This window comes from Siphateles boraxobius, unplaced genomic scaffold (genome assembly GCF_051911475.1).
Source record: "Siphateles boraxobius isolate OS27281-9 unplaced genomic scaffold, OSU_SipBor_1 66, whole genome shotgun sequence".
NCBI lineage: Eukaryota > Metazoa > Chordata > Actinopteri > Cypriniformes > Leuciscidae > Siphateles > Siphateles boraxobius.
In genome coordinates this window covers 1,978,166-1,997,747 of record NW_027509193.1, presented here as the reverse complement: position 1 = coordinate 1,997,747, position 19,582 = coordinate 1,978,166, and the positions used below count along the sequence as shown (strand labels likewise).

The 19,582-nt window shown below is 39.4% G+C and overlaps 2 protein-coding genes across 9 annotated transcripts in view; one reads left to right on the top strand and one right to left on the bottom strand.

Moving 5' to 3' along the window:
- Window positions 1-11,180, top strand: part of nherf1b (NHERF family PDZ scaffold protein 1b) — a 39,133-nt gene extending 27,953 nt beyond the window's left edge. For both annotated transcript variants that reach the window (XM_077211630.1, XM_077211631.1), the window contains 3 exons: window positions 4,188-4,231; window positions 7,828-7,938; window positions 9,274-11,180. In XM_077211630.1, the coding sequence (XP_077067745.1) occupies window positions 4,188-4,231; window positions 7,828-7,938; window positions 9,274-9,420 (302 nt within the window). In that variant the 3' untranslated portion in view covers window positions 9,421-11,180. The remainder of the gene's footprint in view (window positions 1-4,187; window positions 4,232-7,827; window positions 7,939-9,273) is intronic.
- Window positions 11,181-13,157: 1,977 nt separating this feature from the next.
- caskin2 (CASK interacting protein 2) overlaps window positions 13,158-19,582 on the bottom strand; it is a 76,646-nt gene continuing 70,221 nt past the window's right edge. For 4 of the 7 annotated variants that reach the window (XM_077211599.1, XM_077211601.1, XM_077211603.1 and 1 more), the window contains 7 exons: window positions 19,154-19,248; window positions 18,841-18,951; window positions 18,641-18,742; window positions 18,413-18,551; window positions 16,102-17,748; window positions 15,120-15,369; window positions 13,158-14,982 (listed from right to left, as the gene is read on the bottom strand). In XM_077211599.1, the coding sequence (XP_077067714.1) occupies window positions 14,886-14,982; window positions 15,120-15,369; window positions 16,102-17,748; window positions 18,413-18,551; window positions 18,641-18,742; window positions 18,841-18,951; window positions 19,154-19,248 (2,441 nt within the window). In that variant the 3' untranslated portion in view covers window positions 13,158-14,885. The remainder of the gene's footprint in view (window positions 14,983-15,119; window positions 15,370-16,101; window positions 17,749-18,412; window positions 18,552-18,640; window positions 18,743-18,840; window positions 18,952-19,153; window positions 19,249-19,582) is intronic. The other 3 variants (XM_077211600.1, XM_077211602.1, XM_077211605.1) reach the window with 1 other exon arrangement.

Sequence of the window (19,582 nt, the reverse complement as noted above, 5' to 3'; positions counted from 1 at the left end):
AATATATCACACTGTAAAGTGGTTTTTGAATATTTTATTACAAAAATCTTACATATTGTTCCTTTAATGAACACTCACCGTGAACATTAGTGATGATGACGCCTGATGTTAATGAGTAAAAGTCACTATTGTGACGATTCCTGTAGTTGGGATCTTGACCCTTGGCTGTTCTGTTAGTTTGTTTCTGTCTGCTTTAATAGTGTGTTCAGAAAACATTGAATTTACATTTACTGTACATTTAGTCATTTAACAGACGCTTTTATCCAAAGCGACTTACAACTGAGGACTAAAGACAAGTCGAATCATTGTGAAGAGGCAAGAACAACCCAAGAAGTGCTCAAAATACAAAGTTCAGGCATTGCTCAGAGTAGCATAAGCCAGATAAGGGAGGATTTAAAGGTAAAGGGAAAGATTTTCTTTTTTTTATGTTAAGTGCTCACGGAAGAGATGAGTTTTCAGTTGTCTTTTGAATGTTGTCAGGGATTCTGCATTCCGGACGAGGGTGGGACGATCATTCCACCAGCATGACGCCAGGAATGAGAATGTTCTGGAGAGTGATTTAGTGCCTCGCTGTGATGGTACCACGAGCCGTCTCTCTGGCCCCATCCACACTACTGCGTTTTAGTTTAGAAACGGAGAACTCAAACAAATACGATCTCCGTCCACACCAGCGTTTTAGCTGCGTATTAGAATTGATCTCCGTCCACATTAAAACAACTGAAAACGCGGATCACGACACCATTCACCTACACTGGGCATGCGCGTGCTGGTGTGAACAGGAATCAGATTGACTATTCCTCAGATGTCGCCGAGGTTGATAAGTGCCGATCTGGACATTCGAAAGTTTTCGCACCATTCCTCAGGAACCACAACTTCATTGATAAAATTATCCAACCATGCGCTGGTTCTTCCCGGCTTAACCCAAAACCGATGCTCCATGTACGGTCGATACCGCCGCTGCACACGGGAACTGTCACAGATCGCTGGAATAATAGCTTGCCTCCGGTGCATGTAGGCAGTTATAGCATTGTAAAATGCAGAATTTACTTGCACTAACGTAACTGGTAGTCCAGGCTGTTGTTGTATGTTTTCTTCCGTTGTATGACACCCAATCAGAGAGCCGAGCGTGAGCCTCGGCGTCATCGTTTCTAAAGTTCTCCGTTTTGACCCGTCTACACTAAAACGCCCTCCGGAGATTCAAAATGCAAAACGGGGTTGGCAGCGTTTCCAAACTTCTCCGTTTTAGGTATTCGTTTTTGCCGTTTTAGTCTGGACGGGAGGAGCAAACGTAGCAAAAGGTCTCCGTTTCTTAACTAAAACATAGTAGTGTGGATCGTAGGCTTCTGGTAGGGATGTAGACTCGTAGGAGCGAGTGGAAGTAGGAGGGAGCTGAGACTGTGGTCGAACTGTAAGCAAGCGTCAATGCCTTGAACTTGATGCGAGCAGCGAGTGGTAGCCAGTGCAGAGAGATGAGGAGAGGAATGACGTGGGCCCTTTTGGGCTCATTGAAGACAAGACGAGCAGCAGCGTTCTGGATCTGGAGCTTTAGTTGCACATGATGGAAGTCCAGCCAGAAGAGCATTGCAGCGATCAAGCCTAGAAATAACCAGGTTTTGGATGAGAAGTTGTGTTAAATGCTCAGTTAGGAAAGGCCTAATTTGAGATAGAATAATTTCATATGATGTCGGCTCGGCTGTTAATTAATGGTGACATCATCAGGATGTGGTCTGATTCAAGGATCACATTTGCAGTCTAATCACTGATCAGAAGTGTGTTTTGTTATGCATGCGTTTAAATATTGTGCTGATGACCATGTGATGCTCAGACTTGTGAAAATCAGACTTTCTGAAAAATGAAAACATTTAGTGATCAGGAAGCGAACGATTCGAACAAACGATTCTTAATTGTTGAAAAAGGTTAATTCGAATATTAAAATATTATGTGTTTTTTTTAAGAACTGTTCGCTGAAAGATTCTTTGTGGAACCCAAAATGGTTCCTTTGTGCCATGGGTTTTTCAGATTATAGGATTCTACTCTTTACACACAGTCGTACATTGAGCTGTTTTCTCTACTCTTTCACACACAGTAGCACTGCTCTGTCTGAACACACACACACACACACACACACACACACACACACACACACACACACACACACACACACACACTGTCTCTCTCTGCTGCCTGTCAGCCAAATTTGGAAGGAGGATTTGTGTGGTTTCCAAGGTGCTGTTCTGGAGTGGCTCTCAGATTGCCGTATTGGGACTGAAGGGCATTTGAAGTGTCCAAACAGCCAGTGATTTGTGTTTTGTGCCGATCAGTTGCCAGATGAATCTGTGTTATCATTCCTTCCCTGGAGTTTTCTGCCACTCATATATCCTTCAGACGGCGGTAGAAAGATAGAGATTTAGAGACAAGTAGGCGATAAGGGTGTCGGGATTATTTTCAAATTCTGTTTTCTGCCTTACTGCTTAACTCTTCTTCCTAGAAACTATATGGCTGTGGTAGGAACATCTTTTTGTTGGAACCAAAACATATTTAATATTACATAAGTACCAAGTTACGTATATTTTTTCATAACCCAATCACTTAATTACTTTACAAGTGAAAGGTACTCATGATGATCACAATACATTTTTTGACTGCACATCTATTCAATTCTTTTAATTCAGCAAATTGTGACACTTGACACAAATATAAATAGTCTGAGTATAATTTCGACTTGACCTCCAGCGTATAAGGAAACGGCTAACGGTGTTTACAGTAAAAGACTTACAGTTGTGGCCTATCAGGCAAGTGTACACCACAAATAAATGTTTTAAACTGTCACACTCTTTGGGAAGTATTTTTACAGAGAAAATAAAAATTTATACTGGGGAACTAAACTTTTACTGGGGAAAAGTATTTTTTATTAAAAATAAAGGCAATTGTCATGATTTTCATGTGCAGAAATGTAATTTTAACCAGAATTTTTTTTTTATCTCAGAGTTGGGGAAATAAATGTATTTTTACAGAAAAAATGCAGTAAAATTTAACTAAGATTTCACTTTTTAAAAATATTTAAACTTCTAACTTCTCCTAAAAATACAGATATTCAGACCACTGAAAAAACAGGCCTTCTTCCTTAAATAAAGGTAAATGTCATGAAGTTTAACCTGAGATGTCCATAAATATACATAAATATAATTAAGTGATTATTGAGCATTAGTAAAGACACCTGATGATAACGAGCAGAATCACCACAGGAAAAAGGAACAACAAGAACAGAAAACAAGATTACTTTTCTTACCACATTGGCAGATGATTTTGTTTGATTTAAGCAAAAACTTTATTTTTTTTTCTTCAGAAAACAAGACGTAATTTCTAACGTCATTTTACTTGTCTAGTAAATGCATCTTGATTTAAGTTTATAAATATATATATATATATATATATATATATATATATATATATATCATATATATGGACTGGAAAGAATACACAAATAGTAGAAAATATTTTTTTGCAGTGTACATTTTAATGTTTCCTCATCATTACCTTACTTTTAAAGTTAATATATATTTTAAATGTACTAAATTGTAACTTTCTCATTACAAATGTGTAATTACAAATATATTTAATAAATACACGACACAAGTTTCAATAGAAGTTATATTGATTAGTATATTTTAGTTTACTAAAGATGTTTGTCAGTACATTCAGCAGTAACTTTACCCGTATTTAAGACAACAGAAGTAGAAGTATGCTAACGTGTACTTCTTTTCGCAAGCGAAGTCTCTTCCTATCTCCACATACGTCCTTTATCTCTCATGTCAAGTTCATTTGTTAAAGTGTAATCCACTATGAAGGCCTCTAGATTTTGTTCCCTGTGGAGTTGCGGGGGTCGACAGGTATCCAGGTATCACGGATCTCACCACGGTGATTATCGGCATCTGAATAATAAATGAAGCGAATACCTGTGCTGCAGTATGTAACAGAGTCGACATCTGCTTACTGCAACCCGAGAAGGAGTGAATGTCACACTAGCTATTGTCTTGGTGTTTGGAAGTGTCTTGTTTAATCTTTGCGTCCTGGCTTTCTCTGATGAGGAGCATTATTGGAGAAAGTGTCCCGTCTGGCAGATGCAGATGTACTAGGCGCAGTTGTTTGGTCTGTGACTGACCTGTGCTGCTTCTCTCTGCCCGCAGGACCCCTGCCTGAACCTGTGGTCAACGGAGACATGGAGGACAAGGTAAGACACCCGCTCAAACGACAGAATACTAGCAGGCCATATAAGGGTATAATTCACCAAAAGAAATTAAGTTCTGTCATCATTTTCTCACTTTCAGTCTACTTTTATGTACTTATCAGAGATATACAAAATTATCCTTCCGTAGTATTCTGTACTTGGTTTATAAATACAGTATATGTGGCATACACTGTAGTTAATTTCAAGTCTACTTTAAGTACACACAAAATGCTTAAATAGAAATCTTGTAGTATAAGCCTACTTAAAAACCAAAAACTATAAGTATGCTTTTAAGTTCACTTAAAGAAAACTTACTGTAAACCTGCAGTGTAAAATCTATTGATCTATTAGTTTACTGAGAGTATTCTTCAAAGTGAATTTACAGAAACTAAGAAGTGAGCTTGAAGTATATAGCTAGTAAACTAACAGTATACCTGAAGTTTACTTGTATTATAGTTCATCGTATAGTTGCAATAAAGAAGAAAATCTTAAAGTCCCCCTGTGGTAAAAATCAAGCTTTTAAATGTTGTTTAAATGTCTATGTGGTGTATTTAATAAGCTTTAAGACAAACCATGTGTAAATTCATAAGTCGACACCATTGCTGAGTATTTTCTCCTTAAAACTGCAGTGAACCAAAGACAGTCTCAAAAGCACGGTTTGAAATCGCTGGTGTTTCTGACGTCACAAAATACCTTGTAACCAATCAGATCAACGTGTGATCGTCAACCAGTGGATCTCTGAGCTGGTGTGAGTGAGTGGAGGCGGGGCTCATTTGCATATTCATAGAAGCTCGTATACTAAATGAGGCAAGGGTGTAGAGTTACATTCAAGCTATTTTAAGGCATGAATCATTTTTTTCAAGGAAAAAAACGCTTAAATATGTAATTTTGGTGATTAAAGATGAGTTTTAAGGAATACATTTATTGACTACAGGGGGACTTTAATGTTGTAAATTAGTTGTGTACTAAATATATATATATATATTTTTTTTTTTGTAGAATGTTGGTACTGTAATCAGTTTTGGTGTTCATTGACTTCCATTGTATGGACAAAAAAAAAATCATATATTCTCAAAATAACTTTTTAAAGGGCTTATCACACTGCGCTTAACCCCGGGTTATCATCGTTCTAAACCCCGCTTTTAAACCTGGGTAAAGAAACGTTTCTCACTTGTGATGAAGAATTAGCACCGATTTTTACCCGGGGATATGAATCCCTTCTCCGGAGCAAGGCTAGCACTAGTTTTCTTGGTGTTAACCCCGCATTGCGGTGCCAAACTTGTACAGTGTGAAACAAAGCGGTGTTAGGATGTTATGACCAGATGCTTAGGAACCAACAACTGCCTTTGGTCAGTCATGAAAACAGTATCTTCAGCACTTGAAAGGAAAAATTTCAAACGGCGACAGAAAACGTGACACTGAGCACATTTACATGCATCCCAGTATGCTGATAACTCACAAAATCAGCTTATTGAAATGTCCAGGTTTACATGCAAACTCTCTAACATGCAAATCTAGCTGTGACGATCAGTTTACATGATCACGTGCATTGTCGGCTTATTAAGCAATTGGGTTAAGAACGTGCATTTAAACGCATTCAATTGGAGTGAAGAAGAGACTGTTTCATTCATTCTGTGTGCTCTTTAATAAATAATTAACACAACGACTTGAATTGTTTGTATTGGCCTATGCCTGAACCTAGTTCTCATAGCAGAAAAACACAATTACAACAGCAAGTTTCTCAGAGGTTATTGGAAACCTTTACATGTTTTGATATTAGCCTATTATTGGGTTTAGTAAAGTCATCCCAAATATGAAGGGATACCTGTGGCTAAAACTGTGTATTAAACACAATTAATTGTGGTTATGCCAATGATGAAAGTTAGAAAAGGCACGACAGAAGATCATTAGAGGTTGAAGATCAATGCTTTATTCAGAAATTGACACGATTAATCACTATTCGATTTAATTTAACTATAGTGCTTAGAGCTGATGCACAGTAAAAGGACTATGTGGTGACACATGTGTAATATTTCTCATATTATGCCACCACACTGAACCCTAAGGAACATAATCATGATATATCAGTACTTTTCTGTGACAGGAGCAGTTCGACTGCGAGTCAGAGACTGCCTTTGTATATGTCGCCGCTAGTGACACTATGTCTTGCGCTGTTCGACACTAATATGCAAGACACACTGTCATACAGGCTAAAAAATATATTTTCAATAAAAATAAGACGAGATTATGAGGCAAAAATACTATTTCGTGGTTGGTAATATTTATTTTATGACAATTTTTCTGAATTCTCCTTAAATTTTTTGCGCACCTACCACTGGAGATGTCTCCAGAAAAGAGAGAGAGAGAGAAATAGAGACACGCTGGGGACGGTTTCTCTAAAGAGGGAAAGGATGCGGGATGCAGGGATCCTTCAGCTTCTGGCTAATGGCTGACGTGTTAGATATATCTGGCTGGAGGGAATAAGGGGGTGCTGTCAGCTGTCAGAGGAGGAGTACTGATGCCTGGCTAATGCTGCCCACTCATAGAGTTAATAAAGCTCAGTCTCAGAGGCACACACACACACACACACACACACACACACACACACACACACACACACACACACACACACACACACACACACACACACACACACACACACACACACACACACACACACACACACACACACACTGCAGCTGTCACACGGTTCAACACAGGCTCAAGTCTGACCCCTAGTGCACAAACCACAGGATGGGCCCTACCATACATACGGTGCAATGCATCGCCAGTCGCGATGCAAGTGTTTCTTGCTCTTTTCTGCCCGACACAGTTATCATTTTCACGCCACGTTGTTTAAATAGCAAATGCATTTGCGCCCAACTGTGCGCACATGGGCTGCTGGTCTGAAAACGAGGTGTGTTCAGGCGCATTGTTGACGCGTTGCTATTTTGAGGGTAACTGAAATAGACTGCGTCATTGAGCAACTGAAACCTGGTCTAAAGTCAATGGCGTTTTTGTTATTTAAAGGGCGCATTAGTAATGTGCGCCTATAGGCGGGTCCACAATGCGCGCACACTGCTTATTACACACACACGGGGACGCGCAGCAGCACACAAACATGCTGAATATTAAAAATGAAAGGATTACAATGTAATAGATTATTATTGTGAACATAAAATATGGTTGAATCCGGCTTGTCCCGTAGATGGTTTGCTTGCACGCTTTAACCTCGCGCACGAGCAGATCCATTTCCTTTCTGGAGACGCGTTTAGCGCAACTGGCTTTTAAAGGGAATGGGAGATGAGACTCTGATTGGTTTATTGCACGTTATGCCCAAAACACACCCATTACTCATTAAGAGAATAGGGACAATAATAATAAATAATAATTCATTACATTTATATAGACAACACTTTTAGACCATACCCCGGGTGCACCGACTATTTTTCCCGTTGTTAAACTAGCAAAAGTGGATTAGGACACGAGCTGAGTGCACTTGCGCACTGCGCTTTAGACAAGGCGCTTACAATCTGATGGTTAAAATAGGGCCTGATATCGCTCACAGGATATCTGACTGAAATCTGCCTTGTGTTTAGGTAAATGGGAATGTGGCAAAAGAGGTGGGACTGAAGGACTCAAAGATATCAGTCAGTCCGTCCCCTTCCAACGCTTCCTCCAACGCCTCTCTCGTGACTCCGCCCCCTGAGGTGAGACTGAGAACCGCATACTAACATACTACTCTCACTTTTTCTGCCATAGAAAGACATGGGGAAAATCACAAGAGTATATATGCAGTTCTGAATTCAGCACGACTATGCTGTTTGCATCATGCAGATTCTTACTTTGCCAAAATTTGCAGTAAACACACTGTATCCCACAATACAAAGCATTACATTTCCTGTGTAAAAAATAAAGTGGAAGTAATATGTAATACATATTTTCTCATGTTTTTGATTCGGGTTAAGATATGTTTACACAAAAATGAATGAAAAATACAAAATAATGTTATTAACAGCTTACAAGACAGTAACCAAAACGGCACTTGCAGAATTAAACATGCACAATGCAATAGACATTATGAAATAAAAATGCTCTTTATTTTTTTAAAAGTACTTAATAAGGAAATAATACACTTTAAAAGAATATACTTAAGTGCAATTTGAATGTAATGTTATTAAGACTTAATTGTATAATAATTGTAATTAATTGAAAAAGTCTTATAGTTTACATTTATTTTAAATGATATTAGCTGAACTTTCGATTGTTTTTTTTACCCACTCAAGTAGGACTTAAGAACATCATTATATGTAATTTCATAATTACTATTATTGTTTTTGAAATATGGTTAAAGTTACTGCTGAATGAGCTGACAAGCATTTATGATAAACCAAAATATACTTTAATGTAATTTCTATTGAAACTTGTATGTTATGTATCTAAATATATTTGTAATTACACGCTTGTTATGAAGAAGTTAAAATTTTTATCACATTTAAAATATATTAACTTTAATTGTAATATTGAATAACACACTGCAGTTTTAATTCTAATCACGTACTTTAAATGTGCTTTAGTATGTTTGGCAACACATAAAAATAAGTGCACTTTAAAGTATGACAAAATGTTATTAAAACATGAAAGTAAAACTTTTTAGCATTATTACAAAGTGAATTTGTAAAAGTCTACTTAAGTGTGATAGCCATGAAAGTGTCTATCTTTAAGTGCCCTTGAGTGGTGTTTTATTTAAGTAATATTATATTATCTGCACATACAGTTTTTTGTTTAATAAAAAATATACTTTTAATATTTGAAGTACACATTCAATACAATTAATCCCATTTTTCACTCTTTGACATTTATGCATACTGTTTCACATACTATTTTTTAAAATAGTCAACAGTATACAGTAAACACTTTCTGAAACTACCCTAATGAAATATTGGGAAAACATTTTCCATTAGAAAGTTGTTTCACATGCTTGTAGCAGGTGACTGTTTTAGGGTATTTCATAACTTTATGTTTGTTTGTCTTTCTCTCTGCAGACTGTGGAGCCGTCCATCAGAGACGCTATCCCAGAGCTCAGTCTGTCCTTACAGCAGGTGAAAGAGCGCGCGCACCAGAAACGCTCCAATAAGAGAGCTCCGCCCATGGACTGGAGCAAGAAAAATGAACTCTTCAGTAACCTATAGACCTCCAGACGATTGTCCATCCAATCATCCATCCATACCAGAAGCAACACAGTGTCGTCAGATCCGGCCCACATCTGGACCGTGTGGAATACATGTGTGCCAGATGTGGGCCGGATCTGGGCCGACACTGTTGCTGTCTGGGATCCATAAGCTCTGTTTAAGACTTGATGAAACAGAGCAGATCTTATAATAAGGTTATCATTAAAGTAGGCTCAATATGATGTGTGTACAGTGTGTGTGTGTGTATATATATATGCACACACAGATTTATATGTATTCAGAATTATGTATTTGAATTACTAACAGATTATATTAGTACATCAGCTACGGGGCAAATGGAATGTAACATTCTACAACTGTGATGTATTACAATCACTGGCTATGTTCAGAATGGAGTACTTATTGTAATATTACCGTTCACTTTATACTGTTTATTACACATTGAATACTGCTTACTGTTAAATATAGTAAAACAGTAGTAGTAGTGTTATGCTGTTCTGCATACAGTGGTGTGCTATACTGTTATCACATGACCACTACATTGCATGTTTAATTTAATGGGCAGTAACCAGTTGTCTTTTTGAGAATAAAGTTTATTTTTTATTAATTCAATTTGTGTAAATATGTATTTTAATGTCTGGTGGCAATTTGATTTAACAATGAGTAAAAACAGATGTTAAAACTCTTGCCTGTAGTTCCAATTAATTTGTAACACTGTAGATTTGTGTGCATACTATACAGAAATAGTGATATTATGTTAGTATGCTATTCTGAACAGAGCCTAATTCAGTGTGTGTGTGTGTGTGTGTGTGTGTGTGTGTGTGTGTGTGTGTGTGTGTGTGTGTGTGTGTGTGTGTGTGTGTGTGTGTGTGTGTGTGTGTGTGTGTGTGTGTGTGTGTGTGTGTGTGTGTGTGTGTGTGTGTGTGTGTGTGTGTGTGTGTGTGTGTGTGTGTATATAATCAGTGAGTTTTGTATAATCAGTGAGTTTTATGTATGAGGCTGTACTACACTCTTAGAAAAAAGGTTCAGTGTGGTTCTATATAGAACTCTAGGGTTCTTCACTCAATTTAAAGAACCCTTAATGCCAAAAAAGTTTCTATATAGGAAGTGCCTGACAGAATCCTTTAAGGTTATATATAGAACCGTATCTTCTTAGAGTGAACGCAATGTAGTTTGATTTATGCATGATTTCTTGAGCATCCTAAGCTCATTTCTTCACCAATTCTGTTGAGAAGGATTTCATTGTCTTATAATTAAGGAACAAATGAAGACTTGCATCCTAAACTCCTGACTGTCACTGTAATCACAGGAATCTCACCTTTCCTATTGTAAAAAGTCTGAGAAACCAATAATAAGCAATGAAGCATTTTGTATTAAAATGCAACATTAATTAGAGAAAGGGATTTTTACAAGTGGCCTGAGAAATTTCCCAGACCGCCACATAGTGTGGGCCTAGATCCAGGCCACATCTGGTACATGTGGATTCAACGCGTGCCAGATGTGGGCTGGATCTGGGCCGACACTATGTTGCTGTCTGGGTTGGAGCCCACTGTAAATTCCTATTAGTGTATCATGGTCTTGTTCCAACCAGTGAGGTATTTTGAGACACCTGCTATTTTTTTTTATTTATTTTTTTTATCCTGCACTTCTGATTACTACGTTGTCATGTCATTTCATATTTATGTTATTTCTATATTATGTAACAATACGTTTATAGAGCATCCCACTTTGTTTAGAAATATATTATAGTGGACAAATGATTTCTGCAGTGTTTTATGCTTTTGATACACCATGATACTAACGCTGTGTTTACTAGAGATGGGAGAAACGAAACTTTTCAAAGCTTCGAATCAATTGAACCAATTGCGTCACAAATGATTCACTGTTTCGAAGCATTCGAAATACTGCACACTCTGGTGACTCCTGCTGGTCAAAACAGTGTAAATACAACAAAAACTCAGTCCAAACATGCTTAAAACACCTCTTACAACCCCACTGCAAATGTTTATTGAAAGTAAAATCTATCAAATGCAATTAACTAATCATTTAATAAGATTAAATATCATGTGTCTGTATAAAATATGTCTTATTTTATACATTTCCAGTGCTTGTTTTGTTTGTTCCATGGATGGCTCAGCTAAACAGGTCAAGAGACTATTAACTACTATTATTCATTTGAATTATGCTACTGTCTCATTAAAATGTCAACAAATGTAGGCTATAAAATCGATGAGAGGTCAGGTAAGATCCATAGCTTGTTCAGTGGCGAACCATTGAAATTGTGAAACGTTTCGAAAGAGTAATGACGTAACGAAGCCGCGTTTAGAGGAATCATGTGACGTTGGCAGTTTGATACGTGCTCCGAAACACTGATTCGAAACAAAAGTTCGTGAAGTTGCACGCGACAGCAGCAAGAAGGGAGATGTTTACTGAGATAGTGCCCCTTTTAACTTCTGCAGAGGTCACACCTCTCGAGTTTGGCTAGCCCAATGAAGAGGGTGTAATGAAGCTGACTCATCTGCATGATCAGATTGGGCTGGCAGTTTTGTGTGAAGCATGATACCATGAGGCTACATTATCTAATCGTTTTATGATAAAGCATGCATAAAACAGTGTAGCCTACAATGCAAACTACACTGTACAAGACTAATAATAATACACACAATGTACTGGAGATATGCATGTTCTTTCATGGAAAGGTTTGCCTGTGAATTAATGGAAAGAAGTCGATGGGCCTTTCCTGTGCTGTTGGCCACATTCCCCTGACTGGCATGTCTCTGAGGTTCACTAGTCACCTGGCTAGTGTCAGCACGGGAATACAATTTGACTGATCAGTGGAAGACAATAAGAGAGCTCCACCCATGGACTGGAACAAGAAAAAATAACTCTTCAGTAACCTATAGACCTCCAGACGATTGTCCATCTACTCATCCATCCATCCACGTTTATCATTAGCCATCATGACTGAATGGGCAGGCGAACTCATTAAATTTAACAGTGTGCTAGTGCTCTCTTATCTTGTCTGTGCTATCAGATGTAGCGCTAATAGACATTGTAACATGTAGCTTAAAGGTATGTTTTGCATTACAAACAACACTTTTTTTATACTGGTTCGGTCTGAATACAATGAATGTCCTGCCTGCCAACATATGTATTTACATACCTTGGCATAGCTCGATTCGCAAGGTTATGCAGAGTTAAATAAACTTTATTTATCCAGTCCAAATAAACTTGTCCACTTGCATGACGAATTTTCAGAGGTTGGCCAAAGTGTTCAAGTGGGCGTGAAGACCGCAAGTGTTTTAAGACTTTTATTTAATCAATGGGACACTCACTCAATCACTAAGTTACTGAAGTGCTTCATTTTCAAATGTTTTGCAAAATCTCTGCACAAATAACATGTAAAATAATTTACATTGAATACTCTGGAAAGTTTTCCTAGACATGACACCAACAAAAGCATATACCATCGATTAACATCCTCATAGCTAACAGTTGTTCTGACTTAAAAGGTTGGCATTCAAAATCATTTCCCCTATGGAGAAAATGAATGGGATTTTTACTTCAGGAACCAAACACTCTATTTGAAGGCTGCTATTGGATCATTGAAGGTAAATGTTGTATTATGCACAACTATGGGTTACTTTAAAAAAGAGCTCAATCTGGACAAACCAGACATAAGATGTTTCTATTTTGCAATGTAAATGCTGAAAATGACAGACAAAAAAAGGACAAAATAGCTACATATATTTAATAGAAAATGTTAACAAATTAGAACAAAGACAGGCTTGGTACTGAACAACCATATCAGTGTTATGTTTATCTAATCAAAAACATCACTAGTATATAGCATTAACATAAGTCAAGGCCTGTTCATAGCAAGGACTAAAACTATAATAACTACATTCACATCCTCAACAGTGGACGATAACCGTTTACTGCAGTTATGTCTTATGTCTGAAAGTGATTCCAACAATATCGTTCCTCTGTGTCGTTACCATAATAGTTGTGAAGTGTACTTGGTGTGGACACAATTCTCATGGAATTGGAACAATAATTTTAAACTTTATAGTTATAGTCCTTGGTGTGAACGGGCCTTAAATGCAATTCTAAAACTGGTTAAATGTTAAAACGGCATTCAGATTCCAAATTCCATTAATTACAAATTGGTTAATTGGGAGACAGAACCTAAATGTAACAGCCGAATGGCACACAAGAACTGTGTAGAAATATTCCACATCAGATATGTCATATCAAATTATGTGCAAAGGGGAAATGCCACTGGGTTCATTTTCATTAGTTTAACTGCAAGATAAGTCTGCTAGCATTAGCATTATCCAACATTTGAATAAAAATATACATATGCTTTGGTACAACAAACAGGTTTGCTTCCCAATCAAATATACCTTTAGTGTACAATATACATATTTTGATAAAGTTTAAATACTATTTGGACTAATATAAGTTTAAAGATGTTCAAAATAGTTCATGGTAACTTAAACCTGAATTGCTTGCTGTACATTGATCCTGCTCATTACACATGGCAGTGTTACTGTTTTCATTTCAACATGTTCCCTTTAAAACCACACTTTCATACAAAAATAAATGTCAGTCATGTATTTTAACCTGCAAATTTTGCAATGTCATTAAGAAAAAATAAGATACAAGCACCAAAAATTCCAAAGGCAAGGAAATGGAAACCTGCTTTACTTGCTGAAATGGATAAAAGTCACCTGTGCTCCTTACAAAACCAGATACTTTTTAGAGCTGAAATGCTTTGAAATGTAGTTATATTAAAGGAACAGTTCACTTAAAAAGTGAACTGTTCACTCTGTATTTTTATCTTGATGGCATGTTAGTGTATGGAAAGGCAGCGTAAAATTATTCAAAACGTTATGCTATTGTGTTACACAGACCAAAAAAAAAAAGACAATACAGGTTTGGATCAGCATTAGGTCAAGTATATGATGACAGAATTGTCACTTTGTGGGTGAACTGTCCCTTTAAACTTTCTAGAAATGTTTTGAATCAGTATAGTGTTTTGAAATGTATATTGCTTTACAAATGATTCTCCTTTGCATTTCTTCTATCTGGGAAGATCATATAAAGTCAATTGGGGTCACACTTAGTCGAGTCCATGGTTCAGCCCCAAAAAGAACAACAAATGACAGGACAAAATGAAAAACACAAAACCATATATATATATATGCTGGTTGATTAGAAAATGGAATATAAACAAACAACTACAAATGACACCTAGACTGACATTAGTCAGGAGACTGGTTCCAAAATGTCTGTGTGGTCTTTGCAAATGGAGATCCCCACTTTTGTGTTCAAGAGTTTTTCTCTGCTCTCCATCTGAAATATAAGGCAGAAGAACCCATGCTTCTATACGTAGATCTCTACCCTCCTGTTTCTGGGGCAGCACAAAAAAAAAACCCAAACAGCCAAATCCAGCAGCTTTTTTAATCCAGCATAGCATCCAACTGATCAGCCAGGTCATCAAACATGTTCCCAATGTCATCCAGAATGTTCCCTGCAGACTTCACTATGTGAGAAGTGCTAAAAGAGACACAACATAATGTTTAATTAGGAGTGGTACATTTAACAACAATTAAAGGGAAATTTAAAAAACATGAAAGGAATAGTTTCATCCCCCCATCATATTTGTGTGAAAGCTGGTGGAAAGAGTCCCTCACCCCACATTGTTGTTTTCAAGAGTGAGTTTTCTCTCCACAGCTTTTAGTGCTTCCTCAAGGGATGAGCTGGTCTTCTCCAGCCTCTGATGCTTCAGTGTTGACCCTTGACCATTTTCCACCAGAGCCTGGGGCCTTCCTGATGTCACACTTTGAGCCGTGTTTTCTGCTGAGGGGGAGTACAGCACTGGAGACTGAGGGGCTGCAAAGGCAACACTCTGTACAACACTGAGAGTGACACTGGACCCGACAGCTGCAGACAGAACAAGAAACACAGAATAAATGCAAAACTTACAGTCCTCTGCATATACTGTAACTTACTAGCAAAGGGTTGCTACGAATAGCTTTAACCATTTATAAAATCAGAGCAGTATTAAGCTTCATCCCAATTCAGAGGCTGCATTCGAAGGCCGAATGCGTCACAGTGGCGCGATAAAGGCTGTCCCAATTCAAAGGCTCCTTTGAATGTTGTGAACCCTGTTTTGTTTTCAGACCAGTCCAGTATAAACTTTACAGCCGCTAAGCAACAAGAGCAATGCTCCGTAGGCTAGACCAGGGTTCCTCAAATTTGGTGCTGGAGGGCCGCTGCCCTGCAGAGTTTAGCCAAATCCTGATCAAACTCACCTAAGTGTGACTCTGAAGACCTTTTATTAGCTTGTTAGTCTCTGATTAGGGTTGGAACTAAACTCTGCAAGGTAGGAACCCTGGGCTGGACCGTCCCATCAAACAATGCTCGGTTCGACCCTTGTGGACTGTGAAGTCTGTGTCCTTCGAAGGATGTAGACTCTGAATTGGGACAGAGCTTCTGTCAAGGACTTCAAGGAACTACTAATAAATCTAACCATTAAGATGGGCCTATTTGCTAAATATAGCGAACAAATGAGGAATTTAAAATATGAGGTTTGAGGTCAAGGAATTTTAGCGACACTTCCCATGTAACAGCGATATCAAGCCAGCTGACTTTATTTGTATCTGTAGTCTGTACCTGTTACAGGAGCAGGATGGGGTTTAGAGGTGTGCCGTGTTGGATTCAGGGGGCTGGGAGGTTTAGGGGCAAGAGGTGGAGGTGCTTTCACTGGTTTGGCTGGAAGATCCACACATGGCAGACCCATATCTGTTTCACTGATGCGGAGCTTCACCGTGTCCTGAGTCTCTAAAACAGGTGTGCCATCTGCACTGCTGTCAGACGCTGCGTTTGGCTGCTCTTTCTCCTTTGGCTTCTGCCGTCTCTTCACTGTGTCTGACTCTTTCAAGTTGAACTCTGGGACTTCGGGGGTTTTGGCTGGTTTGGCTTTCTCTAGAGACTCAGAAGTGGTCTCCACCTTGAGTGGCCCACCAACTTTGGGCCTCTGTTTGATGGTGAGGTTGCCTTCCTCCGCAAAGGGGATGCACTCACTGGAGCTGTTCTGGGGAGAGGATGAGCTCTCCAGGACAGAATCCTTCGTCCCATCATCTTCCTCCGAGTCAGACTTTGTTGCTCTATCAGTATCTGCTTTGGCTGCTACCTGGCTGGATTCACTCTGACTCAGAGGTCTGCGCTTGGACTCTTCGTTGGTGCTAGTGACGGCTGTCGTGGTTTCCTGAACGAGCTCCACCGTAGGCACAGGTAGGACTGTTTCTAATGCAGCTGTGATGCTCTTTACACTCCCAGGTCTGCCGCTCTCGACTCCTACAAAAGCTGGCGATGGAGTGTTCGAGACAGTTTCGCCATTAGTGCTGCTGCTGACGGAGCTAAGGCGTTTAGGTGGCGGCGGAGGAGGTCCTTTACGCCGAGCCCTAATGGCGAAAGAGTGGCTTCGGCCGATAGACTGCTCAGGGGCGGAGTGAAGACGTGCCAGCTGGCCCCGGGTTAGCTTACGGCTCAGTGTGGCATATGAGGGCATGGCTATACTGGCAAGCTGTGCTGCTTCATCATCATCCTCTTCATCTGGTTCACCGTCCGACAAAGCATACCGGGACAGACTCTGTGTGCGCTTCTTGGTCACGCTAGGAGAGCGACGGTCGAGAGTGGCACTGTTATATAGTACACGAGGATAATTGAGGCTTTTATGAGCAGGAGAACCTTGCGGAGAAGGAACAGAGCCCAGTTTGGGTTTGGCAGGCACCGCTGGGTATTTAAAGCCTGCAGAAGCACTGAACGGCAGCTGCTGTGGTAGCTGAGGACGTGGGACCTGGTCACGGCCTTCTGGAATGTTGCGCTCTTTACCAGGACTGCTGTCTGGGCTCGATAAACTCTCTCGGGACTGGCTGTAAGGGGTTGCTCCTGAAGTGGAGGAGGGAGTGCTGGGGGGCTCCTGAGAGCGGCCGGAGCCTCGAGAGCGTGTGTCAATGCTCTCCTGACTGGAGGACATGCCTACTACACTTTTGATTGCCAGTCCTTCCTGACAGCCACTGTACTGGGAGGACATGGCACTCTGTAGCTCAGTGCTCAGCTCACTGTCTTGGAAAGTCATCATCTTGGTCGTGTGGGGTGAGGGGAGGTCAATACTCTCAGGGGGCGGCTCGATAGTGACCAGGTCCAGGGCAGCAGGGGTTCTGCGCCGCAGAGTGCCGTGCCCTGATTCTGCCTGCAGAAGAGCCTTATGAACATCACACAACTTCTTCACCGCAAGCATCATCTTCTTCTGATGGCCTGTTAGAGACACACATTTATTGTAGATGTCACACATGAACTTAACGCAACAGGATATACTTCACAGTATATAACTCACACTATGTCCTTAGCAAGCATTGCACAACAACTTTTTATCTCAACAAGTAATCTGTCCACATCAAAGGTGAGAATGCTGTGTGACCCTATACGATCTCAGGGCATATTTGATGCTGGATCATCAGTCATATGTAACTGGATCAACCTGATTAAAATGTGTACGGGTCAACATAGCATGTTGCTGCTAGAATAGAAACCAAGTGAAACCTTGAACTAGAAATTTTGACTTGAAAATGCCCTAGTCAAGGTAAGAACAAAAACATGAAAAGCTACCCACCAGCTAAGACTAGTAAATATATACACACACATACACAATTTTAACATATATGGAGGTTCCATAACATATGGAAGTTCGACCTACTCAATGAAAAGAACGGTCTCAAAAGAGTCATTTGTAAACAAATCGTACATTGCTTTAGTTTAAAATCAGGTTTTGTTCAACACAAGAGCTGTATTTAACAAATTAATTATTTAAAACAGCTCAACAAGAACCCACAATTTTAACATTCCCTGTTATTCTTTGACTTTTCTAACCCTTTATATAACTACACAATGCACTTAAGTTCTGTGTTGAAGTTAAGCTCACCTAGTTTGGTGATGCCAATCTCCTGTAAATCTTCCCACGTGAGATCTCGGACAATGTTTATCGAGTCATAGCCGTTCTCCGAGAGTTTCTTATGATACTGAGGCAGGCCTATGGCACTCAGCCACTCTCCAAGATCCTGCTAAGAGAAGAGATTTGACTGTGAGTGAACTGAAGAAAACGCCAAAGACACACATGTATGCATACAAGCTATAAATTACAGTGACTTACTGGTATGTACTCTGGGAGCCATTCTGGAATGCTGAGGTTGCCGATCTCCAGGGAAATCTTCTTACGGTGGCCTGGTTTAGTCACACCAACAGCCGTGAGATCCTGAAAAATAGGCATAATACCCAATCAACATCAACCCCACCTACGGCAATGAGACTGAACGGCGTATCTCTTCAAATTAACTGGCGCTCTGATCGTACCTCTGGGGTCATTCTGCTGATTGTAGGCACATCATAGCCAGCGTTGAGGAAGTTTGTAGTGTACTGCTCCAACTGAAACTCACTCAGCCACTGATATATAGCCTCTGCGTCCTGACAGTGATAAAAACATGACATAAAATGAAGGCAGGAGAGCAAACATGATGCAGGAGAGAATTGCTGTTATATCAAACTTTTAATCACTAATTCTGCTGTCTACAAAACCAATGGCAGAGCAAGCTGTAGTTCTACTGGTAATTTGCAGTATCAAAATATGTTCAGGTTGGTGTTGTGCACTGTAATGGTGTTTTCTGACCTTTCCCTCTAGCAGCTGTTGAGGATGTACAAACTGTTGAGAGAAACCCTGCTCTCCTGCCCTCTGTGTGGGCAGCACCGGTCTGCGAGGAACTCCTTCAAAAACAACACACATAATCACGCTAATATATGCACATGGATTTACCAAACAGCATTTTCAATGTCTTTGAATCAGCTGGAGTTTTAAAATGTTTTTTAGAGTTACCAAATTACCTACTGTTTTTCGCTAACTCAACGGTCCTCTGAGAAATCACATGTTGCCATCTCAAAATTACAGTAATTACGACATGGTGTAATGCAGCATTATACTAACACTTCTCCTCATGTGTTTTTGACCAACCTGAGCTGCCGTTCGTCCACCAATGTTTCGCATGCATTCATTTAATTTAGTCCCTTGAGAATATGGCTAAGTGTCCAAATACTGTCACTT